The sequence below is a fragment of the Argopecten irradians genome, chromosome 10, assembly GCF_041381155.1.
Source record: "Argopecten irradians isolate NY chromosome 10, Ai_NY, whole genome shotgun sequence".
In the NCBI taxonomy this organism is placed as follows: Eukaryota; Metazoa; Mollusca; class Bivalvia; order Pectinida; family Pectinidae; genus Argopecten; species Argopecten irradians.
In genome coordinates, this window is record NC_091143.1 from 16,522,391 (window position 1) to 16,549,888 (window position 27,498).

The following is a 27,498-nucleotide window of genomic DNA, read 5'->3' on the forward strand; positions in this document are numbered from 1 at the left end:
GATTAAACCCAAGACACAAAATAGCAAAAGACAAACACAAACATTCAACACATACATATAATGTGCAACACCGATTACCCAAACTCGTATCACAGCACCATTTTGTGGTAGGACTGAACCTACGTCCGCCTCATATACCCAGGTTCTGTTTGTGGTTGCGTATTGACAAAGAATCAACACATTTTAATACAGTTAAAGAGTTTATTAACAAATATAACAAGGTTCACATGTACAGTGCTCACACACGGCAGGTCAGCCCACGGCTTCGCCTGTATAACTTACGCACAAAGAAATGACACATTACAGGTAAGACACGGGGACAACCACAGGGACTTGTAACGTAGGTTGTGAGAAAGTCTGCTGTGTATACATGTGTACTATGTACTATATAAAAGGACAATGGAACCAACGGCTCGCTTGGAAGAGGTACACCTGCCTCTACAAAAATAGCCCGAATTCCGTCAAACATTGATAAATATGTACATATTTAATACCAATATATTCTTAAATAAATTTTCGACATGGAAAACACAACTTCAAATACGAAATAATATATTAACATACCTTTATTTCACTATGAACGTGGAAAATGCAGTCAGATATCACCGATGTCGTTTTGCCTGTCCAGTAAAATCTAGGTCAAAAGCACTCATATTCCCTTGTAACAGATTTTGTATGCATTCATTTCACTTTCTGGTGATATTTTTCCATTGCAAATACAAATAGGCTATCTCTGATTACTCTTTCATTAATCCAATCCAACAGCTAAGCTAGGAATCACACTTTTTTTATCCAGCACTCGACTCTTGTTCGTATAATCCGCCATATTGTAATTGATGATGGGTACCTTTTTGGTGTACTCGCCCTTACCCGATACTACACTGAAATTCTGTACTCAGACTCTGTATAAAATTAAGTTTCGTGGTTTAGGTTCTTAGAAGAACCTTTATTTGAGATACATATATCATTAATTGAAGAATCTAACTTAAATGGAGACTCTAATGTTGTACTTGACCGTTACCACATTGATATTGTAGCGTTTAGTGTACAGATACCGGGTATATGGTGTTTCCAGTCCGGGTCCGGGTATGGGGTACATAATATCCACACAAACGTGTTTAACATAGATTTCAGTGGACAGGCAAAACGACATCGGTGATATCTGACTGCATTTTCCACGTTCATAGTGAAATAAAGGTATGTTAAAGGCCCACCACCTTTTCGAAACAGCTTTTAATTTTTAAAATGGAAATGTAAAACGAGATCGATTATTTTATAGAGTCGCATAAGTTAGCAACTTACCGGTAATGCTACACTTATCATCGTCTTCTGAACAATTTAATTTAGATAAATAAAATGTTAATTTTCATAACGCGGGTCGTCTTATGTTTTCCGCCGTCGTGCTAAATACCGCGCGGTAGTTGATTATCACTGCTGCAGAAGGCAAAATAGCGAGATGAAACCCAACTGTTATCATATATTACGCAGGATAACTTGCATATGTTTGGCGTTGTAACCTCATCTTAGGCCATCCGTATATATTTTCTTATGTTATTTATGATTTTTAGAAACCTTTAAATTTTGCTCCGGAAAGGTAGTGGGCCTTTAATAAATTATTTCGTGTTTGAAGTTGTGTTTTCCATGTCGAAAATTTATTTAAGAATATATTGGTATTAAATATGTACATATTTATCAATGTTTGACGGAATACGGGCGACTTTTGTAGAGGCATGTGTACCTCTTCCAAGCGAGCCGTTGGTTCCCTTGTCCTTTTATATAGTATATAGTACACATGTATACACAGCAGACTTTCTCACAACCTACGTTACAAGTCCCTGTGGGGACAACACACCATCTCAACGATCAGCTACAATGTAATACATAGCTACTAACGGGAACAAACACACACGCAGGTTTAGCGGACTAATAGACAACAGGACAGAAGGAAAGTTAGAAGAATTAGTCTGACCAGCTCGAGGAGCTTCTCCAGACTAATGAAATAGAAGTGAAACTGTGCCTTTATAGCTAACCGACCCAATGAGAGTACAGTTTAGGAAGAACCAATAGAAACACAGGATAGAGATGAAAGTGTAAGTAGAATTTATATATAGATACGGTAGCCACGTACACATGCACGACAATACATTATATAATAACTAACATTCTACAATACCACTTTCTCATACACTCACACTTCACCATGCCCATGGTCAACATACAAATATATCAAAACTTCCACACAATACTTAAGTTGCACGTGTTTGAACCTGCTTGCAGAGCAATATATTTTTTCTGTATAAATGTCTTGGTTACAAATATAAATCACTAATTAATTATCTTTCATTGTAATGAAAATTATTAGTTTTGATGCATAAAACATTTGTCTGCTGGTCATCTACCCCTACCTCTTACGATGTACCCTCTGCCGGTCTACTCTCTATCCCATAACCTCAATTTCCTATCCTGTACGCCCTACCCTATCCCCTGCAAGATGGTATTCATGACATTATGAATATTCGTGAATGATTCATGAACTTTCAAGAATATTAGCAGATTGTGGTCAGTATTGCCAACTCACCCGATATCCCCTGGTTGACCCGTTTTTTAGACATTTTAGAATGCATAACCCGATTGACCCGGCGGGTCATCAAATAACCCGATTTTCAGCACTAGGACCAAAGTGTCAAAAAGCTCACAAAAATTACTACAGATCAAGCCATTAGCGCAATTTTAATTACATCTCAGGGCTTAAGACTCATATCAAGCCCTTGTATAATGCAGGTAGCTATGTTTGTGTTTACACAAACCTTTATAAAGGTGTGAAATTGTAGTAATTACTCTATTCAGTCATGCATCACGATGTCCATTATCGTTTTTAGCTAGAGCCAGCTAGCAAAATTGGACATGGCCAATTAATACTGTTCAAAATCAGAAATGATATCTTCAAAATTCTTCAGAAGCACACACACTTGTGATCTCAAACAAAGATTTACTCACATAGTCAACATGAACGGTGTCCTGTTGCAGTAGGCAGGCAAGCCAATCATAATGGCCGCCATTTTGTTTAGTCAAAGATAACAATGATACCGGACACGTGTAGAACAAAAAATCCGGATTTTATTTAATATTATTTTAAAGATTTTTTAGTAAAATAATTTTATTAATTATCAGATATTAATTATATTATTACAAAAAACACATCATAAGTATTATTGAATAACAATATGAAAATAATAAATATATGCATATTTAAGGCTTTTAAAAAGTGTTAAAAATTACACTAAAATGTTGTTTCGCACATGACCCTTGTTTTGACCCTTTCACCCGTTTTTTTCAAATGTGATCACCCGATTTGACCTTATGAGTGGTTGGTAATACTGTGTGGTTCATGAAAAAAAGTTCAAAAATATTCATCAAATGACTCTCATGAACTATTCATGAAGTTTTATGAATCCATGAAACATTCATGATTGTTTATGATCAATGTGTCAAGAATTATCCATGAAGTTTTATGCATGACTAATATTCATTAAAACTCTTCAAAATGAATGAAAATGCTTCATTCATTTTTAAGAATTTTAATGAATATCAGTTATACATAAAACTTCATGAATGATTCTTGAAATGCTATTTCATTCATTTTGATGAATTTTAATGAATATTCACCGAAGTCACCTGACTTGTCACAAGACCACATGAGTCACATGACTTCTATATATATTTCCCGCCAAAACAGTCACAATCCAAAATGATTGCTGTATCTGCTGGTATGTGGAAGGGGAAACATTATTCATCTTAAAATGTAAGTTTTGGCACATTAATGAACGGATAATTCCATTCCTGTGTAAGCACAGATGAACACTTTCAGTAAGTTTTGATTTATCTGCAGTTCTTTTTCAATATGAAATTGTTGCACACTTATAGTGCCATAGTGATTATGCATAGACATTGGTTTGTGAAATTTTGTCAAATGTTATTAATTTAATTTGTCCATATAAACTATCAAGCTTTACAAAGTTCTATAAGTTTATTTTGGACAAATACTAATTTACTGGGAATGTATTATGAAATTGATTGTTGTGTATCAGTGAAAACAGATTTTGTTAGCACTTATCTGTAGCAGTGTACCCCTACCCTGTACCTGTTACCCTCTACCCCCTACCCTGTACCCGTTACCGTCTACACTATACCCCTACCCTGTACCTGTTACCCTCTACCCCCCTGTACCCGTTACCCTGTAATCGTTACCGTCTACACTATACCTCCTACCCTGTACCCGTTACCTTTACCTCCTACCCTTTACCCGTTACCGTCTACACTATACCCCCTACCCTGTACCCATAACCGTCTAAACTATACCCAATACCATGTACCTGTTACCATCTACCCCCTACCCTGTACCCATAACCGTCTACACTATACCCCCTACCCTGTACCTGTTACCCTCTACCCCCTACCCTGTACCTGTTACCCTCTACCCCATATCCTGTACTCGTTAACGTCTACACTATACCCCCTACCCTGTACCTGTTACCCTTTACCTCCTACCCTTTACCCGTTACCGTCTACACTATACCCCCTACCCTGTACCCTGTTACCCTTTACCCTCCTTCCCTGTACCCGTTACCGTCTACCCCCTACCCTGTACCCGTTACCGTCTACACTATACCCCCTACCCTGCACCTGTTACTCTCTACCCCCTACCCTGTACATTTACCCGTTACCGTATACACTATACCCCCTACCCTGTACCTGTTACCCTCTACACTCTTCCCTGTACCCGTTACCCTTTACCTCCTACTCTGTAACCGTTACCGTCTACACTACTATACCCCCTACCCTGTACCTGTTACCCTCTACCCCCTACCCTGTACCTGTTACCGACATACCCTACCCTGTACTTACCCTCTACCCCCTACCCTGTACTGTTACCCTTACCCCTTCCCTGTACCGTTACCGTCTACACTATACCCCCTACCCTGCACCCGTTACTCTCTACCCCCTTCCCTGTACCCGTTACCGTCTACACTATACCCCCTACCCTGTACCTGTTACCCTCTACCCCCTTCCCTGGTACCGTTACCGTCTACACTATACCCCCTACCTGTACCTGTTACTCTACCCTCCTGTACCGTTACCCTACCCCTCGTACCGTTACCGTCTACACTATACCCCCCTACCCTGTACCTGTTACCCTTCCTACCCCCTACCCTGTACCCGTTACCGTCTACACTATACCCCCTACCCTGCACCTGTTACTCTCTACCCCCCTTACCTGTACACTATACTACCTACCGTCTACACTATACCCCCTACCCTGTACCTGTTACCCTCTACCCCCTTCCCTGTACCCATAACCGTCTACACTATACCCCCTTCCCTGTACCGTTACCTCTACCTTCTCTACCTGTACCGTTACCTCTACCCCTTCCCTGTACCCGTTACCGTCTACACTATACCCCCTACCCTGCACCTGTTACTCTACCCCCTACCCTGTACCCGTTAACCGTCTACACTATACCCCCTACCCTGTACCTGTTACCCTCTACCCCCTTCCCTGTACCCGTTACCGTCTACACTATACTCCCTACCATGTACCTGTTACCCTCTATACGATACTTCCTACCATATATGTACCCCTGTACCTCATACCCTGTTCGCCATCTACCCCTACCTTGTACACTCTACTCCTACCGTGTATCTTGTACCCGTACCCAATACCCCCTACCCTGTACCTTTTCTACCCATACCTTGTATCATCTACCATGTACACTGTACTACCACCCTGTATCCTCTACCATGTATCCTGTATCCCCCTACCTTCTACCTCCTTTTAAAATACTTTCAGACAAGTAATGCTCTAAATAGCACAACAAAAGATATTTTTATTCGTAGACTTTTAAAATTTCTGAAGCATTACGTAAGTGAAAAATATAGTAAGAGCTGCGATAGACGTCCGTGAAAACACACAACTTAAAGAAAGAATGAACAATGACTTTGATTTTAATGGTTTTAAAAATGTACACATGACATATAATTATCCATATAAGCTATTGAAATTAGAAAACACATATAGTAAAGAAATATTATATGTACGTAAAATGTTGACATGTACTACCACATTTATTCTCAGGGAATCATCTATGGACAAAATGATAAATTATTATGATTTGCAGCCATATCTGATGTTATCGCAGATGGAATGACGAGAAACTTTTAGTGTCTCTATTTAAAGGAGCACTTGACGAATATGATTTTGACAAGGATGCTATGGGCTGCGAATTCGTAAACGAGCTGCGTACATGTATATTTCTTGTATAAAGCATCACCAATTTATTTCAAAGCCATCAAAATGAAATGATTCCTTAATATGTCAGGGTGGATACACCCCAGCAAAGAACATTGATATGTTGTTTAGGATATGACATTTTCAAAAATATGTATACATCCATTTTCATTTTTTCTGAATTATACACTCTCATTTTTTTGAGGAAAAAAAGATTGCATATTTTTTTTAGATGTCTTTCAAAAATGTAATGATTTTTACTGCTACAATATCGTCTTACCTTTTCATTTCATATGCATACATGTAATTAAAGACTAGAATATAACATGTTCTACTATACACTAACAATTATTGTACTGAATATAACATGTTCTACTATACTAACAATTATTGTACTGAAGTACACTGATGTACGTATACCCTGGCACAAAATATAGTCCGCATGCTTTTACTCTACCTAGTCACTATGTAAAAATGAGATGGCGCTCACGAATCGGACAACTCACATAATCGCACATAGACTGACGACAATGCCTGATCTACATTTTGGAGGTCCTAGTACAAAGTTAAAAAAAATCTAAAATAACAAGAATTTACAATCCATTCTATGGACGAAGGTCTGTTTTGGCATAAAATAACCAGAATACGTGACTTAGTAATATACATGTATGTATTTCTGTTCAGTTCAGTCTACTTGGATGCATCACCTCTGCGATTACCGGAAAAGGAATACTAATACATTGTACGTGAATATGTATATATAAAAACTATATCCTAACTATGCACAGTATTTCGGTATCTAAAACTCTAAATAACAATCAGAGTCTTTCATGGCACACATGTACATTGCATAAGGCCAGGTTATAATTATTACATATCAATACACAGCCCTACGTTGATTATAACACTATGTATCTGATTACAGATTGATATTATGCCAATCTACTCTACTAAAATGTCTGCTTATTAATCATGTATCTAGTTCGCTCATCCTTTGCGTATCATATCAGCTGCTTTCTCTCCGACCATGATCGACGGTGCGTTTGTATTGCCTGCAGGTACATTTCTCATCACAGAAGCGTCAACGACACGCAGACCGGATATACCTTTCACCCTGCAAAGTAGAAAGATTACATGTAATAAATTGTTTCTTCATTCTTTCAAAATATCTTCAAACGCTATTTATAAGTATAATGTTGTAAACAAGGATGGATTAAGACGGCATATATAATGATAATCGTATTCCATTTAGCACTTTGAGAATTCTTTAATAGTTATGATTCCTCAGAAAATGTTCTCGATATTCCAACAATATCCCCACCCATTATTATTGGTCCTTAATGTGTGATCATTTATGATTATTAAGATATATTATAATAAATCAACAATAACGAGATTGTTAACTTAAATAAGCAATATAACCATACACTTATATATGCAAATTTGATTATCGAATCATTTTTAAATATTTAATTTCCTCATGAACATTTTTGCGTGTTGTTCTTTTTTGAAAATAGCATATCCACAAAAGACATAAGGACCATTATACACATTTAAATACTAATTAACAGTTAAGCTAACGTTTGCATAAAAACATTATTGTGTATGCATTATTTTCATTAAATGACTTTATGTTTTTACCAATCGTACGAAAAGTCGCGCATGAATGTGCTTGAACGTGAAAGAAGCTCCACTGCCAATAGACCATAAGCGATAATCATCATTTGAACAACTACTGAATCAGATGTTTATTCGCGTATATATGTGTCTAATTAGCACAATAATACATATAAAATAATTAATTTGCTTTTGGTACATGAACAATTAGTACTTTTTATTTTTAATATTTTTCATCTTTAAGTGAAATAAGAACCTCAAACTTTGTTAAATGATGGCAATGGTGTATAGTACATATAATTGTAACTTAAGAAAAAATCGCATTCGTCTGCTATTGTTTGGATAGTGAAAAAATACCATTCGTCGGCGGCGAAGCATCTTTAATAGACGTCCTAAGTGAGATTATTTGAGAATACGTTGAAAATAATGCCTTTTTCACGAAAAGTAGTTTGCAGTATGTATCGCAACAACGATGCCTGTATGCAAATTACATTCATTATATAGATAATACTAAACTTACGTTATATGTGTAATTATCAATACTACTCGTATATATGATGAAAATCTACCTTAATTGAGGATCCACTACCGCCGTCGGGTCATCCTTACCGCCCATTCTACACGTCGTGGTCGGGTGGTACACCGTCAGTGTGAAATGTCTTACGTAACATTCCCAAAATTTGTCAGACCGGAACTCGTGCTTTGAACATAGTTTATGGAAGGGTGACGGAGAGTTGACGTCTATCCCAATCGATTTAAAGGTATTTGTACCAACAAGTTCTTCTATGAATCGCATGCCTATAATAAAGAAAAAGGAAATATCAACAAAAGCAAGTAAAATACTTGGCTGTTCACATGTATGTTTGTTGCTATGATATGGAAACAGGTAAATAATGCTATTCTTCTCAAAACATCTCACGTAATGTTATTGATTTACTTAAGCATTAAACTGCTTTCCGTTTCGGATCATAGGCATATGAACCACCACTGCATTACAGGAAAATAACATGAACCGCGCTAGCGAAACGGAAAGCAGTGTAATACTTATATTTACAGTGGAAAATAACATGAACCGCGCTAGCGAAACGGAAAGCAGTGTAATACTTATATTTACATTTCAACCACTTATCGCGCATATTATAAGTACAACATTTATAAAATATTCAAATATCCCGCCAGTAACGTCATGAGTGATGATCAAATGGAACAGCTGACTACCGCGTGACCTTTCCTGTCTAATCTTGAAAATATAGTCCGTAGAATACTTTAATAAAACGAACAATTTTTCAATTGAATTTATTTAGTTTTAATGTTTATCTTTCTCAAATATAATTATTAAAATATAATTTAAACAATGCAGTCACATACAATTGTTCATTGAAAAATTGACGAATTAACTCCGCGGAGAAGAGTCTCGGGTAATTCGGTCACACAACACCACATGTTGTTACCCGCTTATTGATTGAAAGAGAAGTTACAGTTATTAAATGTTGAGCTTGTGAAGAAGCCAGGGGTTGACATGATATTATTGCTGGTTGACTGCATTGTTAATGCCGGTATTACAGATCTATCTTCTGAATTAGAGTCAGACGACACGGACACCGTGGCCGAAGCTGCAGGAAACGTTATCGTTTGAGGAGGAAGCGACGATTCTGTTGGCCTACAAATGGCGGAAAGCGAGTGACTGTTTCTGTTTAGACGACACGGATCTGTTATATGGTCTCAGAGAAGACTCGTTCCTGTGGTCAGACATGAACATAATGTGTCTGGCTTGAAAACCTGCATGATCAAGATGTTCAACAGCTGTAGCACGAAGGCAGTGAGGCGTGTGTTTCCTTTCAACACTGGCGGCTTTACATATGTTTGGCATCATCTTTTCAAATGACCGTTTCCCTAATGGTTTCGGTGTATACCAAATGTCGGTACTAAACGGGAGAATTGTGGAACTTTTGGAGTATTGGTTGAATAGATGTGTAGCTTGGGGATCCGTTTTCTTTATCAAAAGTTTCAACATTTTGACAGGGCAACATGTCATTTCTGGGTCAGCGTACATTCGTTTGTCAATTGAGGACGGTGCCGACGTCATGCCTCCCTGGTTATTTTTTTGTTGTGTTTCGTGTTTAAGTGTTATGTATTCACCTGTGTCATCTTCATGAAATTCAAATGAATTCAAGTGTAGTTGATGATGAAATTCCAATCCCCTGGATACGAAGTGTACAGATAAACTGTACCAGACGGACTGTCGGAGGATTATCGGATTCGAGCTGGACAAGTCAAGGTAAGCCGATATCTTTTTCAAATCTTCTGGCTCGATTATTGCCTTATGTCCAGTGGGTTCGGATTGTCCTAGTCGCGTTCTCTCCTTCAACAAACCATCTAATACTCCGTTAGAGGTTTTAAATTGTACGTCTCGCACTATGTCAATGTTTCGTTTTAAGTCTGCCAAATGCCTATTTATAGCGCCTCGTATATTTATGAGGGTATCTCTGTGATACAGGGATGTTGTGTCATTTTCAGCTTGGGCGGTGGATTTTGGTTTGGGTCTTGCGCTACAGTAAAACGTAGAAAGTGCGTCTGCCAGTGTTTGGGCATCTATTGTCTCCATATCCATTTGATACCCATTGGTCTCAATACACCAATCTGAGAACAAATATTGCAGTGTGTGAACAGAGTACTTTGTGTAATGATCGAAACAATTATTTGCTTGCTTACTTAAAATATGCAACAATTAATTTGTTTTGGTGTTTATGCAATGTTACAGACATCAATTTTACACAAGCGTCTTATTAAATATAATTGTCTTTGTATTTCTTTCCGTATTTCATTGTTGTTTCAATATTAGTACGATAAACTTACTACATTATTCAACACTTGTCAGCTTACATGTACTTACGCAATATAGGTTAATTACAAGTTAAATTACAAAACGATTCTTGGGCTGTTCGGAAGTTAACGTTACGTGCAGCTTACTGTAAAACAGATATTCATCATTTAAAATATATTACCTTGGAATATTTTCATTCCCCATAGTGTATTCTTTTTGGTTGATGGTGCTTGCCTAGCTTCAAACATTTTTTTCAATTTCTTCTGTTGGCAATTGCTTGAATCGTTTTTTCGGAATATCTACACACGGAGTCTCCGGGGTCGGGAGCTCTGGCATAGCTGGAACCTTAAGTTCATCTGTCATTTTTCTGTCGTTTGACACCGTTGATGCTGTAAATAACCCAATTCCTAAATCTAGGGTAGCTAAAATATCATCTTCATCTATATCAAACGGCTCCAGGTCACATCCGAAGTCTCCAATCTCAGGAAGTTCCAGGAGGAAATCACCGTGTAGAAATTAAGCTTCCCCACTATAAACTTTTGTTATGTACCACGTATAGACCTCCAAACTGTATACCCTCCTATTGGAACCATTTGCAGCACTCCTTAGAAACAGCGTTAGGCGAAACCTCATATATCATTGTTGTAGGTGACATAAATGTTGACCTCTTGACCGTAGACAATAACCACAAACTTACTGACATAATGAACACATTCCAACTTACTAACGTAATCGACAAACCGACTAGGACTTCGCGGACACGTACGTCGCTCCTCGACCAAATACTCCTTTCGGACACGTGCTCGTATGTTTTTGCTGACACGATTGAAGTAGACCGTGACATCTCGGATCATGACGCGACCCTAGTAAACCTGACTATTGAGACGGATATTGTTAGAAAGTACCAAAGAAAAATAGTATGTTACTCTGATGCCAATTATGAACTGCTTAGTAACCTACTTGACTCTACAGACTGGACAGATTTTTTTTCACGGTCGCGCTCTCCTGACGACATCTGTGTCCATTTTACAAAACATTTTTTAGAACTTGCTGACCAATGTATCCCGACAAAAACAATAACTATAAGACCGACTGACACGCCATGGTTTAGTACAGACTTACGACGTGAAATAAGGAAAAGAGACCGCTTTCTTAAGACATTTAAGACTAACCGCACTGACAATAATTATAATAGATTTTGACGCCAACGCAATCACGTAAATAACTTAAAGAAACGGACTAAAGACCTATATTATGCGAATAGTAAAGGTTTATTAGACACTTTCGCTGACTCCAACCCAAAAAAAATCTGGAAAACTGTTCGTAACCGTATAAAGACATCTCACAAGACAAACTCATTACCACCACTTACGAATCCTATGACAGGTGACACAGAAACGTCTGACGATAGGAAATCTAACATATTAAACGATTATTTTGTATCTATTTCAACAATTGACGACACTAACGTAGACGTACAAACTGTTGACCGAAGGACGGACTCCTCGTTAACAGACATTTATTTCACAACTGACGACATAACTGACATTTTAAAATATCTTAATATTAATAAAGCAATAGGGCCTGATACTATTAGTAACAACATGTTAAAAAAACACTGCTCAGTCGTTCTCTATCCCTTTATCTCTCATTTTTCGGTCATCGTTAGACAATGGAATTTTCCCACGAGCTTGGAAACATGCCCTGGTAATGCCCTGTTATAAAAATGGTGATAAATCTAAACCTTCTAATTACCGCCCTATATCTCTACTCAGCACAGTTGGTAAAGTTTTTGAGAAGTTAGTAACCAAATATTTGAATAACTATTTAATTGAAAATTCTCTTATCTATAGATATCAATCAGGTTTTCAGCCAGGCCACTCCACTGTACATCAAATCATAGAAATTTTTAATCATATTTGTGAAAATCTAGAAAAAAACATCCAACATGTCTGATTTTTTGTGATATATCAAAGGCCTTCGATAGAGTATGGCATAAGAGGAGGGGCTGGAAGTGAAACTAATGAGTAATGGTATTACTGGTATGTCATTAGACTGGTTAGTTGACTATATTACTGACAGACGACAACAGGTTTTCGTAGGAAACAGCAGATCTTCTGTAAAGAAAACTAATGCAGGAGTGCCACAAGGCTCAGTCCTCGGTCCCTTACTATTCATCTTGTATATTAATGATATAACCGATAATCTTGATTGTATTTCAAAACTATTTGCTGATGATACTTCACTACTTTGTTCAGATGAATCTCCTTTAGTCATCGAAAATAAAATCAATAACGATCTTTCTTCTATCCAAACTTGGGCGAATAAATGCTTAGTTAAATTTAATCCATCTAAAACAGAAGCTCTGCTGATTTCTAATGTTGAATTAGACCATGTAATTGACATCAACTTTAATAACGTAAGTGTAGACTTTGTTGACCAACATAAACACCTCGGTGTATTTATTGATTCAAACTGTAAATGGAGCTACCACATAAATCATATATCTAAACAAGCTTCAAAACTAGTTGGTATCTTAAGAAAATTAAAGTATATTTTAAACCGTAATACACTGAACAAGATCTATAGAACATATATACTACCAACTTTAGAGTATTGCTGTGAATTATGGGATGGGTGTAGTGTTGCTGATGCTGACAAATTAGAGAAAATTCAACTAGAAGCTGCCAGGATAGTGACAGGACTACCTTCATATACTAGTAAGCAATATCTTTATTCCGAAACGGGCTGGGAAACTTTATCTGACCGCAGATCTATACGTAAAATTAACTTATTTTTCAAAGTACATAATGGACTAACACCCTCTTATCTTTCTACTCTACTCCCTCCTTTAAATTCAGAAAACACTAGATTCAGACTAAGAGATTCCGAAAATTACACCTTACCCAATAACCGTCTGGAAACAACTAATTTGTCTTTCTTTCCATCAACTATAAGGCTCTGGAACAGTTTAGATACTAATATTAGACATACAAACAGATTTAGCACTTTTAGAGATACCCTCCGTAAAAAAACATAATTCATGTCCATCCTATCTATTTCTCCTTGGTGACCGGAAAACTAATATCTTGCATTGCAGACTAAGAAATAAATCAAGTATACTAAAATATGACCTGTTCAAAGTAAATCTTTCTGACGACCAAAGCTGTGCATGTGGATTTGAACGTGAAGACGCATATCATTATTTTTTTAATTGCAACTTATATGCTCGGCAACGTATAGAGCTTTACAGAAATTTAAACAATTATATACCACTCAGCCTACAAACCTTGTTGTTCGGTGATTCTAACTTAACATATAACGAAAATGAATTTATTATTAATGAAACTCAAAAATACATTCTTGATACAAAAAGATTTTAATCTCTCTCTCTCTCTCTCTCTTTATCTTTCTCTGTCATTCACTCTCTCTCTCTCTATCCGTCATGGAGTTTGTAAGATAAAATGGAAATGTACTTTGTATGTTTAAAACTACTACGTTAATTCTATGTTTATATTGATTTTGAGTATGATGAAATTTCGTTTCTGAAAAATATTTTAAGTCTGCCATCTTCAAATGTTGATTATGTATATATGTAATATTGTTGGAGAGGGCTTGATATAAGTTGAAATAACTTGTGCCCAATCCTTTTGTTCCAATAAAATATGTTTAAATTAAACCGTGTATGTTTTCCGCCATTTTCAGTAGCAGACGACAAAATTTCATCAAATATTTTTTTTAAATAATTTAAAGTCGATACTAAAAAATTAGAACGCTTTTATTATTCTTTTTATAATTCATAAAAAATACTTACTCTTTTAATTTTAATTAAAATAACAAAGTTTTTTTTATTATTTTCAACAACTTCTCGTTCAAACGTGAATCTTGCATTGCAGTTTGTTTACATTAAACTTCAGTTTGTATTAATACTCATTTCAGATCATGTCCTATGAACCGAAACAGAACTTGGTAGGCTTATATAGTAACAATGCAACGAAAATGTAAACATAGAGAAATGTCTCCTTCCGTAATGCAAAATTGTGTCTCATATGGAATGAATCAACATTTGTTTGTGATAAGCACCGTATTAATTTGTATTACATAATGCCAATATCAACACCATGCAGCTAGAGGGTCCGGCTTAAGAAATGTACTATTTATTATTTGGTCCTACGCCGGGATTTTTTTCCAAATCGAACTAGTATTGTATTTACCATCATATCTGATAGGGGTTTCCCGCATTTTCTCAAATAAAAACGTTTCCAAGGCAAGGAAAAGACGATTCACACATGCTAGAGTATATTGTGACCCCGACGTCTTCAGTTTTGACAAATCACACAACGTTAATGTGATATGGCGGGATGATAATATTTCTAAGCATCCGATATGTCATATTTGTCAATGAAGCGTAGGGGAAAGTAATCCAGTATGGCTGTCTAGTGAAAGGGGTACCTCAACTCTCGTATAAGAATTTGAATGACAACACCCGTCAAGTCTGGTGTTGGCAAACCAAAATCATCCAATCAAGTTTTGATATCCCTGTCCACTTGATAGGCCTTTATTTTAATATCAAGGATCAAGAAAGCTATGCACTTTTTATATTGTTTGTATGAGATTTACGGCCCATCGACAACCAAGGTCATTTTTCGCCCTAAATGACCTTGTTTGGCGATGGGCTGTATATCTCAAACAAACAAACAAATAGTCATACATATACACGAGTTAAGATTCACATTATACCTGCTATGGCCATATTCACGTCCTCCTCGTCCTCGAGGTAGTGAGGATCGATGTCGGGATAGTCAAAAGGATCTGTAGTCCTTAGTCGGATAGTACCTCGACTTTTAGGGTGGAGAAGTGTTGGGCTAAACATTATCGTTTCAATAGCGTCCGTCTCGGTGAATAACGTATCTTTCACCTGAAAATACCCAAGAGAAGTGTAATACTTATCAAACAAGAAAAAATTCTCTTGAAAATTATATCCTTCACAAATCATACAGCTATATGTTGCATTTCAACAGATTGGTTCCAGTATCTCAACAACTTATAACTCAATTAACAATGTTCAACTAAAAACACTCAATTTAAAGTATTATTTTGAAGCACATTAGAAAAACAGGATAAAATCATTGTTTTGATAGTAACAATATACCATTTGTCAGCGGTGGAGCAGCTTGAAGTTCCTTCGATCAGTTTGGTTGCAATCTGATTTCTAGTAAACAATGAGTTTATAAAATAATGTTATAATACAAAAATAGAGCTTACTGCTTCCTTATAATGAACAGGGAAGAAATCTCTTGCTATCGGGATCGCCATATGTGCGGAAAAGGTATGCAGCTGTATATCCGAATTCTTTCCCGAGTCTTTCTTTTTGCTTAAATCTTTGTATACAAAGGCCATTCCTTCTAGAGCGGTGGCGGTCCAGGGACCTATAGAAATTTTGTACGTAAATGTGTTTACAATTGTAACGAGCCTCTTTAGGCAGATGTGAGATTTACAGGATCATTGTAGAATTTCTCCATATACCCTGAGTAACAAACTGAAGTCGTTAACATTTATCTATATGTGTTGCTGGCGAGTATCAATAATGTGAGTTCACTCTTTATACGCAAGAAAAGAATTTGCAATTTGAAATGTGTCGATTTATGCCCTTTTTCTAATACATTAATATTTATGTTACAATGTATAATCTTACTTTTAAATAATATTTAGTCCTGGGCAATCTCTCCTAACCATCTGTAAAAAAAATAATCTATTGTCCAGGTATAATCGAATTTTATCATTTGCCCATATGATAATTGTCTTTACATATAACTGGAATACAGTTCCATGGTGTCAAATTCCACAAATTACTGCATCATCAAGCATCTAGTTTTGTTTGTTTGACATCTTATTTCTGAAATGATGTGGCTCTAAAGGTGTAGCAACTTCACAACAAATATATGTATCATAAATACCTGATCGAAAATACTCGTATTGTTTTGAGTTCCATGTTGACGCCATCATAGCTACAGTTAACGGCCCTGTTGTGTTAATCCTGTACAATGACGGTATCATCACATGGTCCTGAAGATTCTCTCCTACAGGAAGGTCAGCAAGTACACGGATCTGAAATCGAGGCGCTATGACGTCATGCTTCTAAATGTTTATTCTTTAATTTTGTGAAATTTAGGTTTAATGCAATTAGTAAATCAAATATTTACCATGCTTCTTTTTTTCTTTTTGTAAAAGTAACATAATAAAAATTAAGCCTTATTCCTTGGTGGTTTGCAGTGAATCAAAGTATTCGTAGCTGTTATACGTTGTACGTTGATCAATTCGATCTCTGCAGTATTATTATCTTTTGTTGACCCAAATTTCTGCATATACACCCCTCCTTCTGCAGTATATGTGGTAAGTTAATGAATAATTACTCCTAATTCTGAAGATGTTTTCTCGGTCCTATGACGGACAGCATTAGTATCTGTGCTGAGTTGATGGATACCTACCCCTAATTCCTCGAGATGTTTCCTCGGTCCTATACCGGACAGCATCAGTGTCTGTGCTGAGTTGAGGAATACCTACTCCTAATTCCTCGAGATGTTTCCTTAGTCCTATACCGGACAGTATCAGTATCTGTGGTGAGCTGAGGAATACCTACTCCTAATTCCTCGAGATGTTTCCTTAGTCCTATACCGGACAGTATCAGTATCTGTGGTGAGCTAATGAATACCTACCTCTAATTCCTAAAGAGGTTTCCTCGGTTCTATACCGGACAGCATCAATATCTGTGGTGAGCTAATGAATACCTACCTCTAATTCCTAAAGAGGTTTCCTCGGTTCTATACCGGACAGCATCAATATCTGTGGTGAGCTAATGAATACCTACCTCTAATTCCTAAAGAGGTTTCCTCGGTCCTATACCAGACAGCATCAGTATCTGTGGTGAGGTGGTGTGTACCAACCCCTAACTCCTCGAGATGTTTCCTCGGTCCTATACCAGACAGCATCAATATTTGTGGTGAGTTGACAGCTCCAGCCGACAATATGACCTCCTTCCTGGCAAATATTTTCACTTTCTTTCCATTCCTGATACACTCCACACCTATAGCCTTTTTGTCTTTGATGATCACCTATAGATGTGATCACAAGTTCAGATTAAAATTTATATCACTATGAAAAAGTTTCCACTTTACATATTCTTCCATCTTAATAAATGTACAGATTTTATACATTATTAGCCTTTTACCACTGGGTCGAGAGAATTCATGTGAGACAGTTGTCAGGTACTGACCGCTGGTCGGATTTTTTCTCAGTTTACTCCGGCTTTCCTCCACCATGTCAACCTTACCTTTGTGGTGAATGTGTTGGGGACGACGTGTAGGTTACTGCGGTCTAGGTGAGGTTTTATAAATGACCTATAGGCACTCCATCGTTCTCCTTGTTTGATTGTAGCCTGCATCCAACAAAAGCCTGTGGCGTACAATGTAATTAATAAGCAGTGTTTTATCATTTTCTTTAGTACTACTTTGTATTATAATTATTACAAATAATTACAAATAGTCTTTATTTGTTTATTTAATATTAATATTTCCAAGAAACTTGAAGTGCATGTTCATTATGTTCTACACTTCAATAAAAATTCAAGTAAAATTTGATATATGAAGGTTTACAAAGAGACTCGGTCATTCCAAAAGTAATTTTCGTTAGAATGTCACTACCTGTGTACGGCTCTTTCTTTCACTCTTGTTTTAAAGCATTCTTATCATACTCTTTCATTTTCATCCTCGATGCAAAAACGAAAAAGTGAGATTAAACCAAAAAAGAAAATATTACATGCTTACTTCCCGAAACAAAAATTTAAAATTTATCAACAACAATTGTAACATCAGGGCCAAGTTTCATGAACATTCTTTAATTTTAATCAATTGCTTAACTTAGAATTCTCCACAGGAAACCACTGGGTGTTACTATAAGTAACTACTGCGTAGTAACCGACATTCAATTTAACTATCTATAATTATTCATGGAAGAGAGAGTGTATTTATGGTACAGGATCCAAGAATTTTTATTTAACGTCGCATATTAAGTAACAAACAATATTAGCTCTGCAGAGCAATAAGTGTGACAAAAACAAAGTAAGAATACAGATAACAAATATAAGACTTTTTCATATGTGGATATGAAGGATAGGACTATTCTACCCGAGGGTCATAAAAAGTTGTAAAACCCGAGGCTTGCCGAGGGGTTTAAAACATTTTGTAATTCCGAGAGTAGAATATCCCTATCCGCCATTTGGAAATAAATTATAAAAAAAAATGTGACTGCAAATTAATCCTCCATACATGAATGCCTTTGTTTGTATTTTTTAAAGTAAACCAAGCCTATAGCTAGTTTCTGAAACATATGTTTAAACTTTACCGAGGAAACAGTAATTTTGTTAACGCTATAACGACACGAGACTTTATTGCAGGGGTAGCCATGTAATACAGACTCAGGCGACATGATTGTATTGCCTTAGATCAGCAAGTATTACATTGGTTTGGGGTCAAATATGCCTTTAAAGTTAAAAGAAAGCATTTGACACCCACTTTAATACATGTCACATCCCAAATCATCACATAAATGATGCTAAGTCCCTAGTTATGGTCGAGACGTCCTAGAATCAATGTTTGGATAGCCATCTTTGAAGACTGAAAGTTAATTTTAACACCCAATCAGACAGCTGGGTCGATTTCCGGTGAAATTCGACGATTCTAATTGGCTGTTAAAATTAACTTTTGGTCTTCAAAGATGGCTACGGAAACACTGATTCTTGGACGTCTCGAACATAACTAGGGACATAACATCGTTAATGTGATGAATTGGGATGTGACATGTATTAAAGTGAGTGCCAAACGTTTTCCTTTAACTTTAAAGGCGTATTTGACCCCAAACCAACATGCAGATTTCTCATAATCGCTGTCGCCAGATTTGTACTACAATCCCCGACTTTTTAAGAGCAGTAGGTAGCTGACCATAAACAGGCGATCAGTCAGAATTTTGAGCCTGCGATTATGGTCAGTTTTAGCGGACTAGTATTACATCTGTAGGTATGAGAGAATAAATCATATACAATGCAGCTTGCGGGTAAGAAATCATGCATGTATAACAACACATTGTTTGAAGACAAAAGTCAGTACTAAAATGGAGCAGCACATGTTACGAGTATTACTGAAAAGCAAATAGGTTAAATTTTAGGTTAATAATGAATACTAGTACAGTGTATATCATACATGTATAGCTAAACAAAAGATTTAAAACACATTATGGTAAATATATGCTAATATAGGAAATCTTAAAATTTGACAGTATATACACTAATATAGTGTGAATTAAAACGGCTATACTATGTTGCCATTTTTAAGTAATTATTGAAGATAGAAAGGATTAAATAAAATATGCTGCATATATATATATATATATAAGTATATTGTATATATAGTTTATATGGTATACTTTAAGCTTTGAGGACTCTACAAAATTGTCAAAATCAGTTTACAGTTACATTTACATAGGGATAGGGGAGGGACAAATTAAAATAAAATAAAAGGCTCACCAATTTGATCCTCCCCATTACAATCAATGACATCAAATCCCAAATCCTTTCCTGCGTCTAAATACATTTTATGTATTGGTGTGATATTTGGCCTGGTAACTGGCAGTGGACCGCCATTCCCACGATATTCTGTGTGGACATAAAAACTTTAATATACAAACAAGAAAAACTAATTATCACCATGCATTATACGCAAGAAGAAATAGGATGTTCGATTACGAACATTTTATATGCACGAGAAGACATAATCTCTAATAGCTGAAAAGAGGCGATACAACTGCTTGAAACGGATTGATAAATAAAACACATAACATACAATACTCCAAAATATGAACCTGAGACCTTGAGATATTGCATGGGAAAGAGGAGATATCTTTAATTAAGAGTTTCAAACTACGCGTATGGTAGACAGTGTGATTTCGCTACAACATGACCTACTTGAACTTTTAAACTCGTCTATGAGTAGGTTCTCTGATTTGATAAAGTAAGGTAGGACGTCCTTATAACTCCAACCATCACATCCTTCCGCCGCCCAGCCGTCGTAGTCATGGCGATTCCCTCGCACGTACACCATCCAGTTCAAGGAACTACTCCCCCCAAGTACTCGACCTCTGGGCCAGTAGCTACGCTGTGATCAACCAAAGGATATTCCATTATCATCTTACATTTATGTCACCACAATACGGTATATGCTTCATGTAGAAAGATGTAAAGGCTGATGATGTCCTTACTAAAATAATGTTTATCGGACATTTATTTTAAATGCAAAGAATAACTTACACAGAAGAATATTTATTTAATGCCTATGTACAGTATGTATGTAAAAAAGAATTGCGTTTTTCGCAGTGGATAAAATAAAGTTCCGTGGGTTTTTGATTTGTAAGACCCTTGTAACCTTATATATGTTCATGGTATTAATATACAACCTGTATCTCGATTTTACGTTCGACATGGTCAAAAAGGACTCGGTGTGTATGGCTTTGTAAAGTTGAAATGTACAATATTTTGCATATTTTGGCAAAATTGACAAACAACATTACAATCTACGAGTTAACAGTGATATCTAAGGTTACGACGGATGCATAGACACTTTATATCCACTAAGTTACAGGGACGTACGTACAAATGTACGAAGCGAGGGACAAGGGGTTAAACATGTGTTTTTGCAGATAACTTTAAGATATATAGGCTTACACAAATCCCTAATTTAAACAGGGTAAACCTGAATGATTTTGTTCATGACTACCTTTCCTGATTATATAATATTGACATTTCACTTGTTGCTCACTTGGCTCCCGTGAATTACTTGTCCTCGCTTCAACTGAGTTCTGGTGTTACTGATTGTATATGTTATTAAGCTTGTTCTATCATTTCACTGAGTATAGGTATGTACACTAATGCTTGCTGCTATTAACACGAAATGCAAACCTATATAAACATATATATTCAAATTCACTTGTCACTTCTATTATATAAACTGAACAAGCTAAAGTGAAATATACGAGGGTATAACTGACACCCAAACAGTGAGCATTATGATGTCACTAATGCATACGTTGACATGGTAACGTCAACTCATCAACGTCAAAATGGCTGTTCCATCTTGTGGAGTATATTGTCTTTGATACACAGTTTTCCTGGTCTAACTTAAACAAGTTTAATGCAGAGACCCCCACAATGAATTAATAATGTAAATATAAGTATCAAACTATCTTCCTATGGAATCTATGGTCTATGTAGATGCCAGAGCTTTGCAGACAATTATCTCGTAATGCGTTATCGCATATTGTGAAGATTGTCTGCAAAGCTCTGGCATCTACATAGACAATAAACACAGAATAAATCTACATGTATATGTCCTTTTTTTATTATAATTCATACAGGATATACCCATAACTGATCTGTGAATGACATGTAACCGGTTCATATTAAGAGCTAAGACCGATGCCCAGTTTATATGTGCTCATTTTTAAACAGTTCTATAAACCAGTTAAATAAATCCAGCTCGGATTGTCAAGACATACCCAATTCCTGAAGAGTTTTAAAGCACTTATAGCATAAATCCTGTTACGTCCAATGCAGCACAGTATCTGCAGAAGCTTGTTAACTAGTTCCATACCATGGCGTCTACATTGTCCTGATCTACATGTATACGCCGTTAGTATATGTATATTATGGCTGATATAAGTCCAGATGGGTTTCACACACTATTTCCACATTTACTCTTGTTTCCTACCAGGTACGTCTGATAAAGAATGGTTGGAGTATATTTCGGTTAATCCAATGGGCATAATTCACGTACAAATAAATATTCTGTATTAAATTTCTTGTAATATCATAATTTGTTAAGCACTTTTTTAGCCGATTTATTACATGTAGCCTATTACAAAACCCTATTAAGACATACTATACTGCTATGTCATGTTTTAACATTCAGTTTGTTTTAAATACTTCATTTTGGTGATGAGTTTCTTTAAAGAGAAGCTTAACTTTGTCCAGATATTCCAGTAAAATATATCGAACAATGCAAATCTCTCTCAGTTCCTAGATTCAATGCACCACTTATTCATACAATCACCAGTATAGACATTGTCTGGATAAAGCATGGCTATGTTCATCCTCGTAGGACATTTTAGAAATCAATAGTTCGTTAATGAATTTTGCACAATGGATATTTACCACAATTATATGTGTTGCATATATTGGTATGGTTGACTATACTCATAAATATTTAAGTGTAAATACAGTTTTCGACTTTTCTCCCTAACATATATTCCATAAGATAGTTTAATACTTGATATCCAAAACAACATATTCAAAATTAGACTTATTTCTAACTGTTATGTAATTTATCATATAACGTGAAGTGATATAATCTAAAATTCAAAATCGATATTTCTGTATTTATTTTAAACGAATTCAATATTAATGTACCTGTTCTTTCATAGCATAGCAAGCGTGTTTCTGAGGGACAGTGTAGTACTCCCAGTCCTCTGCGGACTTCATTAACATCGGGGCCCCTCCTGGTTTGTATATATTCGGGTTGGTCTCGTCTGACCCGCCGGCCTCAAGTAGTATGACGTCATTTTCTGGATCCTCCGACAGTCGTGATGCCAACACTGACCCTGAGGATCCTGCCCCAACTGAAAATCATTAAGAAAAAAACATGATAGGAAATTATTTTAATTGTATACAATAACGATTATGTAATAGTTCTTCGCATTTTATTTAACTTTGCATTGGTTACAGTACATGTACGTAATATGTACAACATGAACATACCACGACGCGGTTCATGTTGATTTCCAGAAGACATGTATCCCGAAAAAGAAAGCAGATTATCTTGCAGTTAAAGCTTAAGATAAACCATAAGATCTCATGAATTCAGGTATGAAAATAGTTCAACGGTACATATAAAAATGTGTGATGCCTCATTAGTAAAAACACAAAATGGTTTTACAGTAAAAGTTGTTATGCTTTATCCTTGTTTAGATGACACTATATCTGCAGATTTTTTTTCATATTCAACTAAAGACGAAATACTCAGTTGTTGTCAGACTCTCAAACAGATTCCAAGGGGATGGATCAGTGTGCATAAGCACAGGGACTGTTTGGCCTAATATCTCATGGTGTGTATGTATGTTAGTCTGTCAATAAATGAGCATGATTCTTATCCCTATTCAAAAACTACAATCATTAGGAATATGAATTCCAAATAACTAAACTTGTTCTGAAACATGTTCTATTAAAAATTAAAATTAGAGTTATCACCCTTTGATTAGTAATTATTAATATCATTATCACTATACTGTAACTAATTCAGTTTATTTGTATATATAAATATATGTATTAATGAATTGCAGAATGAATTCATGTTTGTACTTTAAAATATGAACTGAAGAGGACTTAAATAGGCGTAGCCTGATGTCCGATCCTTTTGATGTACATAATATCAATAAAATATTGTTGAAATTGAAAATATCTGCAGAAGTCACTTTACGATTACTAAGTACACGTTGGCTTCATGGTCTTACCATATGTACTCACTTGACTGCAATCCGTAAATATAATAATTTTGGCAGTACTGTCAAAATTCATTCTAACCCTATGGAAATTACGGCACATATAACTTCAAAACTGCAATTCTGAAAGATTTTAACCCAACGTTGCATATGTCAATATTTACATTTTCACTTTGCTATTAGGCCTAACGTCCATCATCATTGAAACGATTCCGTGAGTGTCAAAACTCATGATATTGGATGGTCGTTAGAAACCACAAACATTTCAAATCGACGTTTCTCTAATTACTTTCAAAGTTATAATACCAAACTTCCAGTTGACTTTGAAGTTACGATATTTCAAGAATAAATCAGATAATTCCATTGATATACGACTTAATCTCACATTTTACTGAGCTTCAAAAGCATTATGATATATTTGTTTTATTTGACTACATCTCATATCATAGACACGGGGACTAGGGTTCACATGAGGTTTAGTGAATTGATATAACCTTTCTCTGTCTAGAGGGAGTGACAACGAAATAAGAAGCCGAGGGGGGAAATCAAGAACGTCCAGCCCGTGGCTTGCCGAGTGATGGAATTTTTTCATGAACTACTCCTCGGGTATCGATTTTGTTGTCACACCTTCTAAGGTAGGGATTGATTATTTTTCTCCCAAATACAAAAGAAAAAGGTGAGATAATAGCCATAAAAAACATTTCCATGTTCCATCGATCGCACGTCAATATTGTTGACTGTAATATGATAATTATCAGAATTTTAGAATTACGAGTTTAGAACTCGCGAAAACATAAAATGTGTATCTATTTCCAATGGCATATGTATCTACATGTTCAGCCTAATTGAAAGCCTTATTATATTGGGGTGATTGTGTAACTTGGAATCCGTTTGGTGTTATTGTATACGGTCTATATCATTTGGGTTAGTGCATTATGTTATACAGAACAAATACATGCGTACGCCTTGTAGGCTATCGAGGTATTAGATATTATAACCATCGCTGTTCACGTCATTTTCGCGAGGCTAACTTTCTTCATCACACAAGCAACAAAATTGGCAATCAATCCTAAATATTATTTACTATAGGATAATAATCAAGTTATATCAATACTGTACTCCGGGTAACATTAGTACTAGATCCTCACTATCGTATGTTTGTAGGATATGGCTTTCTTAAGTAAACATGGGACAAGTAAGTAAATCTCTCGGCGTAGAAAAAAATAGATTGTCAAGTTTTCAAGGCAGTGTGCCCCCTATCAAGATACACTTCTAAAAATTGATTGTCGAATGTTCAAGTCAGTCTGCCTTTCATTAAGACACATTTATGAAAAATAGATTGTCAAGTTTTCAAGTCAGTCTGCCCCTTCATCAAGACACATTTATGAAAAATAGATTGTCAAGTTTTCAAGTCAGTCTGCCCCTTCATCAAGACACATTTATGAAAAATAAATTGTCAAATGTTCAAGTCAGTATGCCCGTTATCGAGACACATTTATGAATGTATTAACTATGGAACAAGTTATAACACTTACCTATGATGTAGTCGTAGGTGGTGTTGATATTAGATGGTGATAACGCAGTGTCTACACTGTCCTTGGTATAACTCAGATACACGTAGGCCAATAAACCAACTCCTATCACAGTCACAAGTTTTTCCATCGCTAGACAAAAATACTTGGTGGTAACATGTCATATTATCACAAAAATGTTACCCTCTTAAAGAAATATTGATTTCAGAGTGAGTAAAAGTTTAAAATGGTATTTTATTTCCATCTATTTTATATTTATTGTAGATTTTTGCCCAAATAACTGTACGCATTATGTATATGTATCATTCGAAACTTTGTGTTTGTTCAGCATTTCGTATCGATTTAGAACCGGACAAGAATTTAGTGATGAGATTTCGAGTGTGTTAATCATAACTTATCCTTTTAACCGAGACCTAATTCCAGGATCATGAAACAGTCTTAGACTTAAGATTTAGCTTAGCCAATCAGATATGACGTAACGTTCTGTAACGTCATCTTAGGTTTGCTAAGTTTAAACTTAAGTCTGTTTCGTGAATATGGGGCCTGCGCTTTTATCATTTGGCATTACATATTCAGGTCATGGTCAGATAATATATGTCTAGAAAGGAAAACACTAGTGTTACTATCGATATGCTGTCCTTCTGTAATACTAACTGTGGTGCCCATTCTATCTGTCAATATACTTAAAAAAATTTTTTTACACTTTTCCAACCAAAACAATACGCTGCAGAAAAACAACAAATCAAAACAATAAAAGCAGAAAACTGATAAACATCAATTTCCTTTACCTTACTCTCTGATGTAATAAAAAGTCAAAGCGCTGTGTCGTTTTACACTATCCCAGTCCACATTCCACTTCTGACTGTGATCGGTCAGTACACCATCAGGTTTATTTTCAATCCAGTTTTCATGTCAGTTCAGGTCATACAGGCGAAACACCTCAGACAACCTTGCACAATTTACTCTAATACCGGTCCGACTCAGCCAATATGAATATTCAATTCTAAGGCTATTCACATGTGGACTTTGTGTTTTAACTTTACAATGGAGCACTATGTACGGTAAAGTAAATGTGTACCGATAATTTGTACAGTAAATGTGTCACGCTGTTTAACATCAATATTATGACACAAAAATCTCTAGTAAAGTAAATGTGTACCGATAATTTGTACAGTAAACAGCATGACACAAAAATCTCTAGTAAAGTAAATGTGTACCGATAATTTGTACAGTAAACAGCATGACACAAAAATCTCTAGTAAAGTAAATGTGTACCGATAATTTGTACAGTAAACAGCATGACACAAAAATCTCTGGTAAAGTAAATGTGTACCGATAATTTGTACAGTAAACAGCATGACACAAAAATCTCTAGTAAAGTAAATGTGTACCGATAATTTGTACAGTAAACAGCATGACACAAAAATCTCTAGTAAAGTAAATGTGTACCGATAATTTGTACAGTAAACAGCATGACACAAAAATCTCTAGTAAAGTAAATGTGTACCGATAATTTGTACAGTAAACAGCATGACACAAAAATCTCTAGTAAAGTAAATGTGTACCGATAATTTGTACAGTAAACAGCATGACACAAAAATCTCTAGTAAAGTAAATGTGTACCGATAATTTGTACAGTA

General features: G+C 35.9%; 1 protein-coding gene, 1 long non-coding RNA gene and 1 pseudogene across 3 annotated transcripts; all 3 read right to left on the reverse strand.

The window, feature by feature from the left end:
- Window positions 1-3,594: 3,594 nt before the first annotated feature.
- On the reverse strand, window positions 3,595-4,478 carry LOC138332751 (uncharacterized). Its single transcript, XR_011209863.1, has 2 exons — window positions 4,402-4,478; window positions 3,595-4,141 (listed from the first exon to the last, which is right to left on the reverse strand). It is a non-coding gene; the product is annotated as an uncharacterized lncRNA (long non-coding RNA).
- Window positions 4,479-6,650: 2,172 nt separating this feature from the next.
- On the reverse strand, window positions 6,651-26,933 carry LOC138333260 (glucose dehydrogenase [FAD, quinone]-like). 2 transcript variants are annotated; one of them, XM_069281531.1, is made up of 12 exons: window positions 26,647-26,933; window positions 25,862-25,990; window positions 23,239-23,447; window positions 20,743-20,932; window positions 20,305-20,433; window positions 18,058-18,179; window positions 17,672-17,839; window positions 16,685-16,835; window positions 15,993-16,156; window positions 15,468-15,645; window positions 8,473-8,701; window positions 6,651-7,400 (listed from the first exon to the last, which is right to left on the reverse strand). In XM_069281531.1, exons 2-12 carry the CDS (start codon window positions 25,986-25,988, stop codon window positions 7,274-7,276), a joined length of 1,794 nt encoding a protein of 597 aa, XP_069137632.1. In that variant the 5' UTR covers window positions 25,989-25,990; window positions 26,647-26,933; the 3' UTR covers window positions 6,651-7,273. The 2 variants fall into 2 exon arrangements, with proteins under 2 accessions (XP_069137632.1, XP_069137633.1); XM_069281532.1 differs by lacking the exons at window positions 23,239-23,447; window positions 25,862-25,990; window positions 26,647-26,933 and adding an exon at window positions 22,329-22,476.
- On the reverse strand, window positions 9,039-10,919 carry LOC138333261 (uncharacterized; annotated as a pseudogene).
- Window positions 26,934-27,498: the final 565 nt, after the last annotated feature.